Source organism: Pieris brassicae, chromosome 12, assembly GCF_905147105.1.
Source record: "Pieris brassicae chromosome 12, ilPieBrab1.1, whole genome shotgun sequence".
NCBI lineage: Eukaryota > Metazoa > Arthropoda > Insecta > Lepidoptera > Pieridae > Pieris > Pieris brassicae.
In genome coordinates this window covers 2,953,873-2,970,363 of record NC_059676.1, presented here as the reverse complement: position 1 = coordinate 2,970,363, position 16,491 = coordinate 2,953,873, and the positions used below count along the sequence as shown (strand labels likewise).

The 16,491-nt window shown below is 34.1% G+C and overlaps 2 protein-coding genes across 7 annotated transcripts in view; both read left to right on the top strand.

Annotated features, from left to right (window-relative positions):
• Window positions 1–4,015, top strand: part of LOC123717102 (protein I'm not dead yet-like) — a 29,225-nt gene extending 25,210 nt beyond the window's left edge. For 4 of the 5 annotated variants that reach the window (XM_045672913.1, XM_045672914.1, XM_045672915.1 and 1 more), the window contains 6 exons: window positions 48–163; window positions 508–599; window positions 994–1,086; window positions 2,581–2,774; window positions 3,010–3,147; window positions 3,790–4,015. In XM_045672913.1, the coding sequence (XP_045528869.1) occupies window positions 48–163; window positions 508–599; window positions 994–1,086; window positions 2,581–2,774; window positions 3,010–3,147; window positions 3,790–3,906 (750 nt within the window). In that variant the 3' untranslated portion in view covers window positions 3,907–4,015. The remainder of the gene's footprint in view (window positions 1–47; window positions 164–507; window positions 600–993; window positions 1,087–2,580; window positions 2,775–3,009; window positions 3,148–3,789) is intronic. The other variant, XM_045672916.1, reaches the window with a different exon arrangement.
• A 531-nt stretch (window positions 4,016–4,546) lies between these two features.
• LOC123717101 (protein I'm not dead yet-like) lies at window positions 4,547–16,329 on the top strand. Of its 2 annotated transcripts, none has more exons than XM_045672911.1 (15): window positions 4,547–4,658; window positions 6,953–7,079; window positions 7,539–7,691; window positions 7,919–8,034; window positions 8,212–8,326; window positions 8,938–9,040; window positions 9,274–9,334; window positions 9,534–9,659; window positions 9,728–9,842; window positions 10,258–10,373; window positions 12,335–12,426; window positions 13,639–13,731; window positions 14,435–14,497; window positions 15,042–15,179; window positions 16,104–16,329. In XM_045672911.1, exons 1-15 carry the CDS (start codon window positions 4,585–4,587, stop codon window positions 16,106–16,108), a joined length of 1,497 nt encoding a protein of 498 aa, XP_045528867.1. In that variant the 5' UTR covers window positions 4,547–4,584; the 3' UTR covers window positions 16,109–16,329. The 2 variants fall into 2 exon arrangements, with proteins under 2 accessions (XP_045528867.1, XP_045528866.1); XM_045672910.1 differs by having other exon boundaries at window positions 14,435–14,634.
• Window positions 16,330–16,491: the final 162 nt, after the last annotated feature.

Sequence of the window (16,491 nt, the reverse complement as noted above, 5' to 3'; positions counted from 1 at the left end):
AACTTTCAACTTTAAACGACTTTTCAATATATGTCCTATATTTGTAGATGGTGATTATATTATTTGGTGGAGCAATGGTCTTGTTCTTTTCCCGTTCTCCACAAGTTTTTAAGGGATGGGGTGATGCTATTAAGGATTACTTTGAACTAGAGGATGCTAAATAGTAAATACGTTTTAATATTATTTTTGTATCTTAGAGAGTTTTGATAGAGTAGAGAGAATGTAAATTAACAATACAACATAAAATATGTATTTATCTGAGATCTCATCGAAAAAAAAGTTAACAAATTAAATGTTGTAGTTTTAATCATTTTTATTTTAGAAGCCCAGAAACGTCTTACATTACAATTATTTACATTGAATGTGATTAATTAAGTAGTTAAATTGGTGGCTTAACAAAAGCACGAGTGTCTCTTTCTACTTGAAACAATTCGAATGAGAGACGAATGATTTTAGTTAACAGTACAAATGGACTTCTGTTACTTACTAAGGGGTTTTTAATTTCAGCGTTCGTGATTCAGCATTAGCGGCATTTGTGATGTTTCTGATGTTCTTATTACCATCTACATTAGATTTCTTTAAAAACTTTACCGCTAAGTGTAAGTCTCTTTTATATTCATCTACCAATATTTCTTCGCCAGTCGTAGGAGTTGTTGATTTAATTAACAAAGGAATTTTTATAGTTCCTTGTAAAAATAAACTTAAAAAAAACAACTCTATTGATATAGTCAATTATAATGCCTCTATTATAAAACTAAATCAAATTAAGTTAATTCAAGCCAATATTTTTGCATTATCCGGCTCCATAACTACTCCATAACTTATAGCGATTGTGATTCCGACTTAATATTCAATATCAGATTTTGTAATATTGAAATCGTGCGAAACAAAAACTCCAATGAAATCGGGTCCGCTGTCACTGTGGGAAGTGACAAAGAACCCGGTGGACGCTCTTAGATGTGGATTAATGTATTATAAATTGGTAAAATATAGATCACGAAGAACTTCCAAAAACATGTGTGGAGTCAGTATTAAGTTGGCCTAAGATTGTCAGCGTCATGCCGTACAGCTTTTCGTTTTTACTGGGTTTGTAAACATTTTATAAAAATATTGAGAGATTGGTTCAATTTTTTTGGTTTGATACATCAACGATATTATTTTTATATTAGATCCTTACATATGTAATTGTCATTTTATCATACACGCCACTTTGAGGTCAAATATCTTTTCTTTGGTTAGGAATTCCAAATAAATGTCTTAGGTATATGTACTCACGCATTTGTTTTTCAAATCCACAATTCCTGTTTTTTTTCTTTCCGTCACTATATTTATAAAAAAGGAAAACAAGGTTTATGGTATTATTTACGAGTATGAGCATCGGTGCTGCAGAATCGGCTCGAAGGATTAATGATTTCCATACACGGTGTCGCATTAGAAAACATAGTTTTTGTTTACAACGTTTTCGTTCTGGAAATTTCGACCTGCAGGACAGGCCTCGTAGACGGACGTAGACCAAAGTTGATAACGAAGAATTGAAGGCTATTGTGGAAACGGATATAAACTTCGTCTGAGTTAGCTTGAAGCTGCGGTGTTAGTAATAAAACTGTATTAATCCACTTGAAACAAATTGGGAAAGTGAAACAGGTTGAATGGCACGTTTGTGTGTTTCACTCAATTAGCGGAGCAAATCGACATACGCGCGTAGACTGCTGCGTTACATTACTCAACCGGCACAGTAATGAAGGGATTTAAAATCGAATCATTACCTATAAGCGGTCATTATAAATAATGGGAAGCGCGAAAATCGACCCAAAAAAAGTTACTTGTCCACCAAACGCTCGACTACTCCCGGGGTCATTCACTTTAACTTTCTTAAATCTGGACAGACATTTAAGGCAGATATGATTACAATAGATTGTCAGCAACTGTAAACCATGATGGAAAAGCTAGCTGATAAACAGCCAAGGCTGGTCAAAATACCTTGCTGTAACAGATTACGTTTTTTTAAATATGAATAACTTCTTGCAAGGTAAAAATCTGACGGGGCAGTCGAAACCGCCTTCAAATTTTTATTCCCGTCCGAATGTTTTTTTTTAGTTACGCGATCAGTGAACTACCTATAAGATGGCAAAAGTGCATAGATAGCAATGGTACATACTTTGATTTACTAAATATATTATATTAAAAAAAAAATACTATTTGTTCCTCCCGTACAAAATGCCAATTTCATATTGTAAGGACCTAATAATTCGGGTTAGTTATTATTGAGAATACATCTGAAAGTGGTTTTCTTCTAGACTTCCATATTAAAAAAATCCAAACATTTAAATTCTTAACTGTAATTTTTTTTTATTCTACCGTCATAGTTATAGTAGATGGCTTATTAATAAATAGAACACATTCTTGTAACGAATTTGTTTTTGTGAACTTGTTAAACCTCGCTTTTTAACTAGTAAAAACAAAATAAATCGATGTCAATTTAATAACTTAATTACATTTTCCAATATACTTTTTGGGTATGAGTATTATTATTTAGTATTTGATAGTTAAAATAAATAATGATTTATGTATTTTTCGCAGGAGGAGGCTTTGCTTTATCTGAAGCAGCCAAGAAATCCGGTTTAAACGAAAAAATCGGGGAAGCGCTATCGAATCTAAAATCACTTCCGAATGTTTTAATATTACTCATTATTATCATAGTTGTTATATTCTTCACAAATTTTGCGTCCAATGTTGCTATCGTGAATGTGTTTGCGCCAATTTTTATGCAATTGGTTAGTTGGTATCGTCTCTTTAGTATTATTTATTATTTAAAGACGAAACTTAGAACTAATAATACTAGTAAAAGTTCATACTGTTTATTGCGAATTTAGCTGAAGACAGAACTTTCGTACAATAGAAAGTAAAAGATTGTCGTATTAACTCGTGTTAATTTACTGTGCTTATATTTTGTAGACATTAAAAAGCCATTATTACCAGACTTAATTCCTATAAATGGATCAATTTCAGGCGAAACAAATCGACCAAAACCCGCTTTGGTACTGTGTAACAGCGGGATTCACTGCGTCGTACTGTTTTCTGCTCCCCGTGGGGACTCCTGGCAATCTCGTTGTTCAAAGCGCTGCCAAAATTGAAACTGGAAAAATGGTTTTTTTACTTTTATTTAACTATGGGCATTAGTGGCTAGGCGCGCGTTACTCCGACTGTACATCGAATTTTCCTATTTATTTAGGCAGAGCTTCATATTATCAAATCAGGGTAAGATTCAAGAGTCGGCTTACGAGAGTCATACTGAGCGTGTTGTATTCACCCTTAGACCCAAATTCACAGTGGGTGTACGGAATAATGATCAATAAAAATAAAGATATATACATAAAACATTACATTGTAGCGCCCGTATACAATTGTATATACTATAATGATTAGTAGAAACCGCCTTAAATCTTATTATTGGTAGGGGGTCTGTCTGCTTCTACTTTCCATAAAACATTATCAATCGGAATTTAAGAGAGTAAACAATATTATAATCATTCATAGAATATATTATTCGAAGGCGTAACTATCTACGTATTATGCTTTATTAATATATGTTGGTTCTATAGTTAACGTTAAATTGCATTTAGGAAAATGGCAATTATTTTGCCCAGATCAATAAAAATATTCACATAAAGCGCTTTAAAATGATGTAAATTTAAAAAAACAAATTTAAACTGTTATTCGTAAAGTTCAACATATTCAGGTAGTAGTTTTTAGAAATACTGAATAATTTAGAAAAAACTGTTTTAACAGATAAAAGCCGGATTGGTACCAACAATCGCTACGATCATCATAACGTGGTTGGCTTCTTATTTGTATGCACCTGTCATATGGCCTGACATCAAGTCGCTGCCGGATTGGGCAAAATAATATTCTGTGTTTAAGCAGTTATAAGTTTTTTTGTTTCATTTATACTTAGCTATGAAGTTACAACGTTATGTTATTTTTGAAAATAAAGTCGGCATTTGTAGATGTTAAATTTATTTTATTTAAATGTTAAATAAATTTTATTTGATAATAAAGGTACATATAACACGTTACTTGTTATAATAGATGGTATTTTAAAATAGTAGTCTCGTACACATTTTTAAGTGTCACTCCAGCAAGTAAAAAAAAGTAGTGGATTTGATATACTTAGTTACCACTAAGGATAAGTTTCAGATTCGCGATTTGTGCAAAGTACGACGATTGCTCGTCGTTTTATTTTTTGTGATACGGGAGGGAGCGCTCTAGTCTCGACTTCAAGAGTTTTGATCGCGAAGTCTTCCGTCACCGTACGAGCATAAACTTATTGCATGAAAATAAGGCGGACTATCTCTTGAATTAGTATCAATCCGGTATATCTACAAATTATTTATATTTTCTTATTGTATAAATAACCTTGACTTTGACTTTAACGAAGTGTTCAATAAATAGGAAAGAAGGGAAAAAACGCTTAAATTTGTATGCTTCAGTAAAAAAACAATATTAGAAAATTGAAGTAATTTCAAAGCCTATGTGATCGCTAAATCACGTTGGTCTATTATTTCCAAATAAATAAACTCCAAAATGTCTTTGCCGAGTGAAAGTGTCGCTAGTATCAATGAAGAGATAACAGAAGATCGATTGCTGGAACAAAATAAGTAACTATATACATAAATTACTATAAAACATTGCAAGCTACCTGTAGTTAGATGAAATTAGTCAAAAAATAAGAGGGTACTAGAACTTCAGATACCGTCTGAGTCTGTACGGAGGGAGAACCGGCAGTGCGCGTCATTTATTTACAAAAATTACATACGTTGATTTTTTATATTAAATATCCAGAGTTATGGAGCAGTGTTGGCCTAGTGGCTTCAGCGTGCTACTCTCATTCCTGAGGTCGTAGGTTCGATCCCCGGCTGTGCACCAATTGATTTTCTTCTATATCGCATTTAACATTATCTCGAATGGTGAAGGAAAACATTGTGAGGAAACCGGGCTTGCCTTAGACCCAATAAGTCGACTTTCCTATTCGATTAACAAATGATCATGATACAGAAATCTGAGGCCCAGATCTATAAAGGTTGTAGCGCCATTGATTTATTTTTTTATCGAGTTTTTTTTTTAATGTAATAGCAGGCAAACGGGCAAGAGGCTCACCTGATGTGAAGCGATACCGCCGCCCATGGACACTCACATTGCCAGAAGGCTCGCAAGTGCGTTGCCGTTCTTGAAGGACCCTAAGTCGAATTGGTTCGGAAATACTTCAGTGGGCAGCTGGTTCCACATAGTGGTGGTGCGCGGCAAAAACTGCCTTAGAAAACGCTCAGTTGTGGAACGACGGACGTCGAGGTGATACGGATGGTATTTTGTATTTTGCCTTGACGTCCGATAATGAAACTCAGCTGCGGGTAATAGACCGAACAACTCTTCTGAACACTCCCCATGGTAAATGCGGTAGAAGATGCAGAGGGACCCAACATCTCTACGCAACGCCAAGGGATCAAGCCGCACGGAAAGTGATTGGTCGTCGACAATTCGAACCGCTCTTCGTTGAATACGGTCAAGTGGAAGGAGCTGGTACTGGGGAGCTCCCGCCCAGAGGTGAGAACAGTATTCCATGTGGGGCCGAATTTGCGCTTTATAGAGTTGCAAGCGGTGGCCCGGAGTGAAGTACCGTCTCGCCTTGCTGAGCACACCAAGCTTTTTGGAGGCTAATTTAGCCTTCCCTTCCAAATGACCGCGAAACTGGACGTTATTCGATATGTCAACGCCCAATATTCCGATGTTAGCTGAGGCTTTAAGGAGAGTGCCTTCAAAGAGGGGAGTAGCGACAAAGGGAGTTTTTTTAGCGGAAAACGCGCATACTTGTGTCTTCTTGGGGTTAAATTGGACTATTTAGAGTTATTATACATAGAATTATACTTAAAAAGGTTGAACTATAATGTAGTCAATATAACAATAGCCTATTTAGCACTGCAGCGTCGTCTTATACAATGACGGTCTCCTTGACTCACAGAGCAGAACCACTGGCCACTAGCTTGGATATAGCTAACGCTTCTGATAGGGTTAGAGTAGGCTGCTGTCATACGATTTGCCTGATGGATTATGTCGAGGGCTGGTTAACAAGTTTCAACCTTATTAAATTTAGTCCTACAAAAGCTCAGCTTTTCCCATTCGTATCGTGTCTCCTCAATCTGAAGACGCTCTCATTAGCAATTAGTAACACCCCGGCTTAGTATACTACGTAAGTATGGACACAAGTCCAATTCCGCAGTAACGTGGAAGAAAAAGCCAAACTGGTTTCCAAAACGTTGGTTGTTTTGGGTTGTTTTGCTACTGATCAGTGAAATACTGCCGTACAACATATTTAACTGTACAACGATCTCTAGGCTGGTGAAAAGTGTTTTGGCTGATCCTAGTGGCCTGGTTTTATTACCGCATGAGCCGTAATAATTCCAGGTTCCATCATTAGCAACTTGATGGCTGGAAGTCTTTTACAGTCTGCTTCTCTAGACATTTTCTTTTTTGAACTGGGGAGCTGTGGAATCGACTCCCAGTGGAGGTCTGTTCTGGGGGAGAACGATCTCTAAACTAAAAAAAAGGGCATACTCCTCTCCTACTCCTAAAGGCCGGCAATACGCCCATTACAAGAGTGACAAGGGGCTGCGCAAGCTGTTTTTTATGACCTCTCCTTATCTTTCCTCTCATATTATAAAAAAAGACTGGCAAATCTCTCAGGAAGATTGTTTTACTATCATATATTTAAAGAAAAGAATTTGTTAAAAACTGTGGTAGTAGTCTCGACCTTGACGGTCAAGGCTTCGGAAAATGCGACAATAATAATTTTAAGCGACACCTTTAAATCAAACCATGACTACAATTGTACTAAAACCCTTCAAATGTGTTATATAATTTAACTAAAATTGTATCTGTTAAAAAGTTCTATTTCTAGTGACGATGAGATTCCAATCACTAAATGGGATAAAACAAAATTAATTCTAAGCATTTATTGGAGAGGACTAGTTTGTTTAATTATACCGATTATCCTTTTACCAATACTGCTATCCTTTCCACCTAAGGTAAATGTAATATATACTAGAAAGATAAATAAGTTGTTATTAGAATACTTATCTATAATGATATTAAACTTTCTTACTAACTACTAACTGACGTGAGACTTATCTTAAATTATCGTGATTTATGTGTCTTTTTACTCTTTAATTTATTTTTAATATTTTATTCCTGTTTAGTTTTTGTTTTAATGACTGTGTATTACATGTATTTTGCACTACTTGCCTATCTTATTTAATACATTTCTTTTTTCTATACTCACAGTGGTTGCCTGGAAGAGATCGCGAGAATTATGTTAATTTTTATTTTTATTTTGTAGTGTAACGAAGTGTAAATAAATAAATAAAATGAGAGGCTATTTAAAAAAAAACTATAGATGTAACTCAGTAAAAATAATTCTAATAAACCATACGGTGAATTATTGCCGCTATTAGTAGTGAAAATTCTGATTTAAATATTCATTTCAGAAATACCAGTGGTGTGGATATACCCTTGTTTTAATGGCGATATACTGGGTAACTGAATGTATACCATTACCACTGACATCATTTTTTCCGATTATAATCTTCCCTTTAACTGGAATTATGACTACCGATGAATGCTGTTGTTGTTATATGAACGTATGTCAAAGTAATCTTCTTTAATACAAATATGGCGACCTTGTTCGTTGGCGTTTAACTTGTTATATAATTGATATAATCAAGCTTCAGGTAAAATGAGAATCTGAAAAATAATACGGACGTAATGACGTCGTAAATATCATATTGCTTGACTGCGTATTGGAACAAGAGATGCTTTCACTCAATTAGAATCGAACGGAACGATTTTAATTAATTATATTTTACAGGATACAATAATGATGTTTATAGGCAGTATGATACTTGCATATGCCGTGGAACAATCGGGACTTCACAAAAGATTGGCTTTATGTGCCATCCGTGCTATTGGTTACTCACATTATAAGTACTTACTATTTAAAACGTATTGCATTTTTAAAACACTCTATGGCGTGTACTTATCTGCATCATTATACTACTTAAATATAAAACTATTTTTAAGAGCAAAAAACATGTATAGTGGTGAAAATATCCTTACATTTGTTGCGTCAAATCTACGTGACAATATCTTTTGTAATTGTAGGTTATTATTTGCGATGTGCTTCATAACGATGTTCATTTCTATGTGGATTACGAATACAGCAGCTACTACTTTAATGGTTCCAATAAACTTTGCCGTATTGAAAGTTTTTGAAGATGTAAGTATACGACTATAAGCTTTTAAAACGAAGAATTGTATTGATGACGATTAACCAATCGTATATAAAGATCACAGGTTCTTTGTTTCGACTTCTGAAAACAACAGATTTTAATTTTATCGCGTTGTTAATGATCAAATGAACGCTCTTCGTTTAATTATTATTAAAGTACCTAACACTAAAACTGATTAAAAAAATAATATTTTATAAAATATGGAAAATGAATTAATATTTTTCACCAATCAAACGAAATGACCGCGCCATGTTTCGTCTGTTTTACATTTAGACTTGCTCATTGTAAATTAAATTTTGACTGTGTTACTAAACCTTCAAGTGATGATGTTTGAAGACTTATGTAGGATGTAATGTGTTAGCTTTAAATTAATTTGTTTATAAATTAACTATCTAAGCTTTGATTGGAACCATCACCTTCCGGGTGGAGAGAAAAGATTCTCTATAGTGTGATATATTTCAATGTTGGCTAATAATGCTAGAATTGTATGGGTCTGTTTTATATTAAGTTCCTTGCAACTTCCTACTTTTTTGTTATCAAGATTATCACTTGTATCTTGGTTAAAAATCTAAGATTAGGATTTTGAACTGTTTTACAGCAAAACTTGTTAAGCATTTATGATGTCAATAAAAATGGTGAAAACATTGCATCAGATATTACAACGTGTTATTTCTGCGGTACGACATTTTCAGCAACTATAGGTATTGTTATAATTTGTTTACCTTACTCATAGTGATGCTCTGTATCGCTTATGGAAAATGCCAGTACAATTTTTATACAGTATATATAGACAGCTTTCTGGAAAGGCGACATACCAGCGCAATATATTATAGTTATTTAGCAATTGTGCCTTTTGCGCGACTTACTAAAAAAATATTCACATTTAATGTTTTAAAGAGATTTAAACTTATTACGTAGGAGACGAATTTTTCAGGTGGTGTTGGTACTTTAGTAGGCACTGCAACGAACTTCGTTTTTAAAGGACTATTTTCAAAGTAAGTAAATATGAAAAAAATATTGGATACTGTTCATATTCATAGTAACTAATTCAACCTGATTACGTCTCGTATGGCATAAGGGCGGATTTATGTAAGATGGATCTGAAGGCGATTTATTATTATGACAAATTTTTACCACTATACTAATTAAGTAGTCTGTCTCAGGAAATGTATCTATGTATTAGAAAATTTTCAGAACATATCCACATGCGCCGGAATATTTATCATTTCCTAAGTTTTCTGCATTCGCAATTCCATACATGATGTTGATGGAAGGTGCAATTTATATATACCTGGTAATTGTTTACTTTGGATTTTTAAGGTGAGTTAGTGTAAGTAATAAAGTAGGCAACTTTGTTCTCATATATTATATTTACTTTATATTTATAGACCAAAAAGTGCTGCAGCACAAAGAGCAAAAGTGCCACAATCCGGAATAGAAGCTGCTGAAAAAGTTGTAAATGAAGATTATAAAAATCTTGGAAGGATAACCTTTTGGGAAATCGTTAGTAATTCACCTAGTTCATGATCAGTTTCCTATTAGAATTGTTGTATTGTTTTTATACCCAAAGTCAGCTGTCATTACTTATGATTATGGCAGTAGCCAAAAGTCCTACGTAAGTTGAGAATGTATAAATAATCTTTTGGTAGACTTACAGACTAATGATATCATGAACTTTTATTAGATGACTTTTTGGTTGCAGACGTAAACATTTTTTTTTATTTTTTTTATATCCTTACAGTAACTACTAATGCAACAAATGCAACATATCATAAGATTATATCAACAACACAAGAAAACATTATAGTTAAATCTATATATAACGAATTAACAATAATCCGATAGTGAATTTAGGCAGTGTGCAATTAAAGTGATAAAATTTTATAAAATGGCGTAAATAAAAAAATATTTTTTACAGATGGTTATATTACTCTTCTGTCTAGCTATATGCCTATTTTTCTGTCGATCGCCACAAATATTTCCTGGATGGGGTGATCAAGTGTCGGATTATTTCAACTTGGGAAATAAGAAATTGTACGGATATTTCTATACCGCTATGTAATGTAGACAGTAAAGTAGCTCTTAAACAGTTGCACCCCTTTTTCTAGTAATATTAGGTCCTTACATATGAAATTGGCGTATTTCGTACTGGCCACTTTAATCACGATGTTCTCCTCGTTGGTAAGGAATTCCAAATTCAAATTTGTACAGCTATTTACTCATGTATTTGTGCTTCGATGACCGTCATTCATTTGTTTTTTTCTTCTGTTTGTTTCTATTTGCGTCACTCATTTTACAAAATGGAAAACTTAAAGTATCGCATTATTTACGAGTACGAGTTCCGCCGTGGCACTAGTGCTGCGGAAACGACTCGAAGGGTGAATGATGTGTATGGCGGTTATGTTGCAAAAGAAAACACAGATCGTTTTTGGTTCCAACGTTTTCGTTCTGGAAATTTCAACCTACAGAACAAGCCCCATGAACGGCCTTAGACCCAAGTTTATAATGAAGTATTGAAGGCTATTGTGGAAGCGGATGCATCGCAAACCACGTGTAAGTTAGCTGCAGGCTGCGGTGTTAGTGATAAAACTGTTTTTTAATTCACTTGAAGCAAATTGGGAAGATTAAAAGGCTTGAAAGGTAAGGAAATTGACTGAAGCAAACCGGTAAACGCGCGTCGACTGCTGCGTTAAATTACTGAACCGGCACAATAATGAAGGTATTTTAAACCGAATCATTACCTGTGATGAAAAATGGATTCTTTACGATAATCGGATCGCTCATTCGCTCAGCGCAATGGTTGGATCCTGGCCAGCCAGCCAAATCCTGCCCCAAGCGAAAATTAACCCCAAAAAAATTACTTGTAAGCGTTTGGTGGACTAGTGCCGGTATTGTTCATTGCAGTTTTCTCAAATCTGGCCAGACTATTACGGCTGATGTCTATTTTGAGCAATTGCAAACCATGATGGAAAAGCTAGCGGCTAAACAACCTAGGCTAGTCAATCGCTCCACGTGACTGCTACTTCACGACAACGCTAGACCACACACTGCACAACAGACGGCTACCAAATTAGAAGAGCTTCAATTGGAATGTCTAAAACATCCTCCGTACTCCCCGGACCTTGCTCCAACAGATTACCATTTTTTTCGAAATGTGGACAACTTCTTGCAAGGGAAAAAATTTAACTCTGATGGGGCAGTCTTTCACAGACTTTATTGATCCCCGTCCGACTGTTTTTTTTAGTAAAGGGATCAATGAACTACCTATGAGATGGCAAAAGTTTATAGAAAACAATGGTTCATACTTTGATTAATTAAATATATTATATTTGAAAATATTCGACATTTTGTTCCTCCCATACAAAACGCCAAACGCCATCCTTTAACAGCGACTATTGAAGATAACATCAATGCTGTGCGACGCATGATAGAGGAAGATACGAGAGTGAACTATCAGCAGATACGGCCAATCCTAGGCATTGATATGACACAAATTCAAAAAATATTACATCAATGTTTAGGCGTCAGGAGCTTTGTACCAGATGGATTCCCCATACTTTAACCCACGACCAAAAACACCTTCGCATGGACAGGTGAATATTTGACTATGCCAGGTGTCGAGAAAATGAGTCATCCGCCATACAGTCCTAACCTGGCGCCCTGCGACTTTCATTAACTCCCAAGAACTAAAGATAAAATTCGAGGTATTCGCTTTACGAGCCCTGAAGATGCATTGGTGAAAGCGTACGAAAATGCCATAGAAGAGACCGCTAAGAAAGAATGGGCCCACTGCTTTTCTCAGTGATTCCATCTAATGCGACGATGTGTAGAGAGGAACGGAGATTACTTCGAGAAATAATAAATGTATTGACAACTTTCTTACACTAAGCCGCTCTCCATTTTCTAAACATTTTTAGTGTTACCTAGTTATTACTAAACACAGTTACTTTATTTTAATAAACACGGTTTTAATTAATCATTTTGTTAATTTTCAGCGTCGGGGATTCTTCAGCTGCAATGCTTGTTGGTTTTCTTATGTTATTGATGCCATCTACATTGGAGTTATTCAATAATTGTAAAGCTCAAGGTGATTCTAAACTTATACTTCTTTAACAGTGGCTTAGAGGCATTTTTTAAAGAGACTTTAAAAGTTGTACATGCTTGACTGCATCAATATTTCGATGTGCGCAATTAACAATGGTAGTGCGATAAGGAAACATTGTGAGACAACTTGTATATCATAGACCAGTGTTTCCCAATGTGCGACCCATGCCCCACAGGGGGGAAATTTCATTATTAAGGGGGCTATTCGAAAATTTATTAAAATTATTTGGAATTTTAATTGCAGCTTTTCATTTTGTTTTTAAAATTTACTTACTGTGGTTCGGTGACAATATCTTAATAATTTTTTCATAACATTTGAGTTTTGAGTTATCGGCGTTGGAAAAAAATTACCGTCACAATTTTCGGTTACGTCACATACTAGAAGCCATTAATAACTAATATATATAATAACGATATCAATGATAGTAATCATTCTATTACAATTAATGAAATTCTGTAATAATCTTAGTAGTATTGAGGTAAAGTGAAATAATTTATTTAATTATTTCATATTATTTAATTAAATTATTTGTATTCATGTCTATGATAATAAAAGCCTTTTGTAAAATTTTATTTAACCAATTTCTGTAAAGTTGCATACAATAGATCATTTCATCAAGTCATAAAGAAGTTTCACTTCTTACGTGTAGTGTACACGCACACATGTTATATTAAAAATTATGTTACATTTCGGGGGCATAAGAATGTAGGATAGGCTAAGGTGGGGCATGGCACAAAAATGATTGGGAATCGCTGTCTTGACTTTAAAATGTCTGTCAATCCGTCTGTGTCAGACATAGAAAACTGATTACCAAAGAAATAGCTATTATCTGAGGCGAAGACTTATAGTATCTCTGGACAATTACTATACTGATACAAGATTTCTTTCAGATGGTTAAATATGAAAATTAGTTATTCTATTCATGCCATGTAATTTTTTTAACTCGTGTTATTTCATAGGGTGAGCTTAGTGGCTTCAGTGAGTGACTCTTATCCCTTGGCTCGTAGATTCAACCATAACACTCACTCGAACGGTAAAGTAAAACATCGTGAGGAAACCAGCATGACTTAGATGCGTAAATTCGACAGTGTATCTGATGACCTACTTGCCTATTATTAAATGATTGCAAAACGGATACCATTTGGAAGAGGGATTAGATGTAAAAAAAATGCAACTCCAGGCAATACTTTTCAGAGCATGGGGATTTACCGAAAAACTCTATACCATCTGTTCTTGATTGGAAAACTATGAATGAGAAAATGCCATACAGTTTCATGTTTCTATTGGGTAAGTATATCTTTGAAGTAATTAATATGTATATTTTATTGTAGTTATACCCTGTTTAAAATTAAAACACATTTTCGTACTTATACCGAGCAAGTATTATATCAAATAAAATATTTCTGCTTCTATTTTAGTATTACTAAAACCCTTCAAAAATTAAGTAATCGTGATTTATAACTAAGTATCCCTTATAGTACGTTAATTTTTATTTATAAACATAGTAAAACCCTCATTCAGCTATAGAACATGTTCTCACATACAGTGTAAACTCTATGTAATGACACTGACGGTACTGTGTATTTAATGACGTTAAATGGAGAAAAGAAAATCTATAGAACATTTATAACTTCCACAAGTTTGTATGCATAATGCCGACAGCCGAGTTTATTGCTGGCTAGGATAATAAAGCGACAAAAGAACGTACACAGCTGCGCAGTTTTTACTTATTTTAGCAACTTAAAAACTAACTTTATTACTCAATTGTTGTTGTTATTGAAAGTGAGTGTAATTTTATGTAGAGTGTATCATTGTATTAAAGACGCGCTAAACAAAACAAAGCCAATTGATTTCGACGCTTTAGGGAGTGGGTAGATCGAGGGACGTTACATGGAGTTTTCACTGTATTTTCATAAAAGCAAAAAGTTATAAATATTAGTGGAAAGTTTGACTTACAGTATTAGATTAACTATATTGTATTTACTTAAAGGTGGAGGTTTTGCTCTCTCCGAAGCAGCGAAGGAAGAACATTCGAACCTGAATGGAAAAATTGGTGCCGTATTACAACATTTCCGATATTTGAACAATGGAACTATTCTCTTATTTATTATTATTTTTACGGTTTTTATAACGAACTTTGCATCAAATGTAGCTGTGTGTAACGTTATTGCGCCAATCGTTATGCAGTTGGTAAATATTTTTATACAATTTTTCTGCGGCTTTAACGAATAATAAGGAGACCACGGCTTGGTTCTCAATAATTGTATTGTTTTGGATACTCAAAATGATATACTTGCTCATGTTACACATTATCAGCGAAAAATGCAGAAATATGTATGCCCATTAAAGATTTTACGACATTACACATAATAAAAAGGATGTATAGCTAAAAGAGGAAGTGAACTAGCCCCCATACTAGGATTCCCTGTGTCGTGGAAAGGTAGTCTCTTCCATTTAATATATTAATAATTTTAGGTATTTGACCTAATACATTCTACATAACACTTACAATTTTATAACAGTGTTACACATACATATAAAACATCTACTTTGATTCACTGTTTCAAATAGAAAACAAGTAACAGTTTATTTTCCAGGCGAAGGAAATAAATCAAAATCCATTATGGTACAATATCGCGGCAGGTTATTCATCGTCATATGCATTTTGTCTTCCTGTTGGGACGCCGGGAAATTTGGTCGTTCAAAGCGTCGCTACCATACCGACGGCAAAAATGGTATCGTTTATTATTATAGTGTTATTTATATATGTAGTAACATCAGCGTGTTCCATATTACTTAGTTAAAAAATAGATAAAAAATGAATAGAAAACGTACGACTTTTTAAGGATTTATTAGAAACTAAACAGCGCTCGTGGAGGTTACGCGAAAATTTTTATTACTATCAGATATTTGACGAGGATGTCAGTATTAAATACGTTTTCAATCTTTTAAAGAGTTGCACCCATACATATATGAAGTAAATGTCTGATTATATTCACTGTGATCGGAATATATGAATAGTTTTGACCTAGTGAAGTTTGAATCAATGCAACAATAAACTTAACACTCGCTCGTACTGTGAGGAAATATCTCTAGGAAACCGGTGTGATCCGATAAATAGAGTGTGTGTGACACATTCCATCTAGAAATAAATGTGAGCGTCAGAATATAGTTACAGTTAAAATGTCGTTTAAAAATTACTTCCCAATTGCTTCTATTTAATTCCTACTATAATACATTTGCTTCCTTAGTATTTTGGGAGAACCATAACAACTTTAGTGACCGTCCATTCTGACATCTAAATGGTTGGTCACCTATACTATTGTACTCACTATAATGGATTATCGATTATTTCATAGTTCATATTTTGGATAATAGGAAGCTATTTGCTTCTTCCTAGGTTTTCAAACCTCGATGCTGTACATATCACAACTACATTTTAACGTATTACACGACTAGTGACCGGCCATTCTGACGCTCACAAATAAATATAGCAATTATTACAGAAACTCAAGGCGAAGACGGCCAGAAGAGACTAGTTCTATTGGATTTTTTATTACTTTTACTAAAAACGTACTAATGTTTGTATTTTCGTCAAAATACACTCGATTTTTACTAAATGTTATTCAAGTGTTATTGTTATTCAACATTATTCACAGATTAAGGCAGGTATAGGACCAACTATAACGACGATTATAATCACATGGTTCAGCATTAACTTGTGGGCTCCAGTGGTATGGCCTGATCTCCACACCCTACCTGACTGGATAAATAACACAAAAACGTATTAATACAAAACGATATACATATTTTATTTCAAATATCGATAAAATTTTGATCCAATCCAATGTGTCATTTCCTAATAAATTCCTTTATTACAAAACATACTGTATTTCTATTTTATAGAAGATTTACGTTTGTTATTAGACTTAGTTTTCAGTAAACAAAAAGTTCGAAATATGAATTGTTTTTATCTGCTCTAAGAAAGAAAATTTTTGTAGTGAAAATCGACTAAAGCAACGATGAATGTTGTATATAGAAATTGAG

Coding starts and splice junctions, on each gene's coding strand:
- LOC123717101 (XM_045672910.1), top strand. CDS start 4,585: ATGTCTTTGCCGAGTGAAAGTGTCGCTAGTATCAATGAAGAGATAACA. Junction 7,080..7,538: donor TGCTATCCTTTCCACCTAAG/GTAAATGTAATA, acceptor TATTCATTTCAG/AAATACCAGTGGTGTGGATA. Junction 9,660..9,727: donor GTTTACTTTGGATTTTTAAG/GTGAGTTAGTGT, acceptor TTATATTTATAG/ACCAAAAAGTGCTGCAGCAC.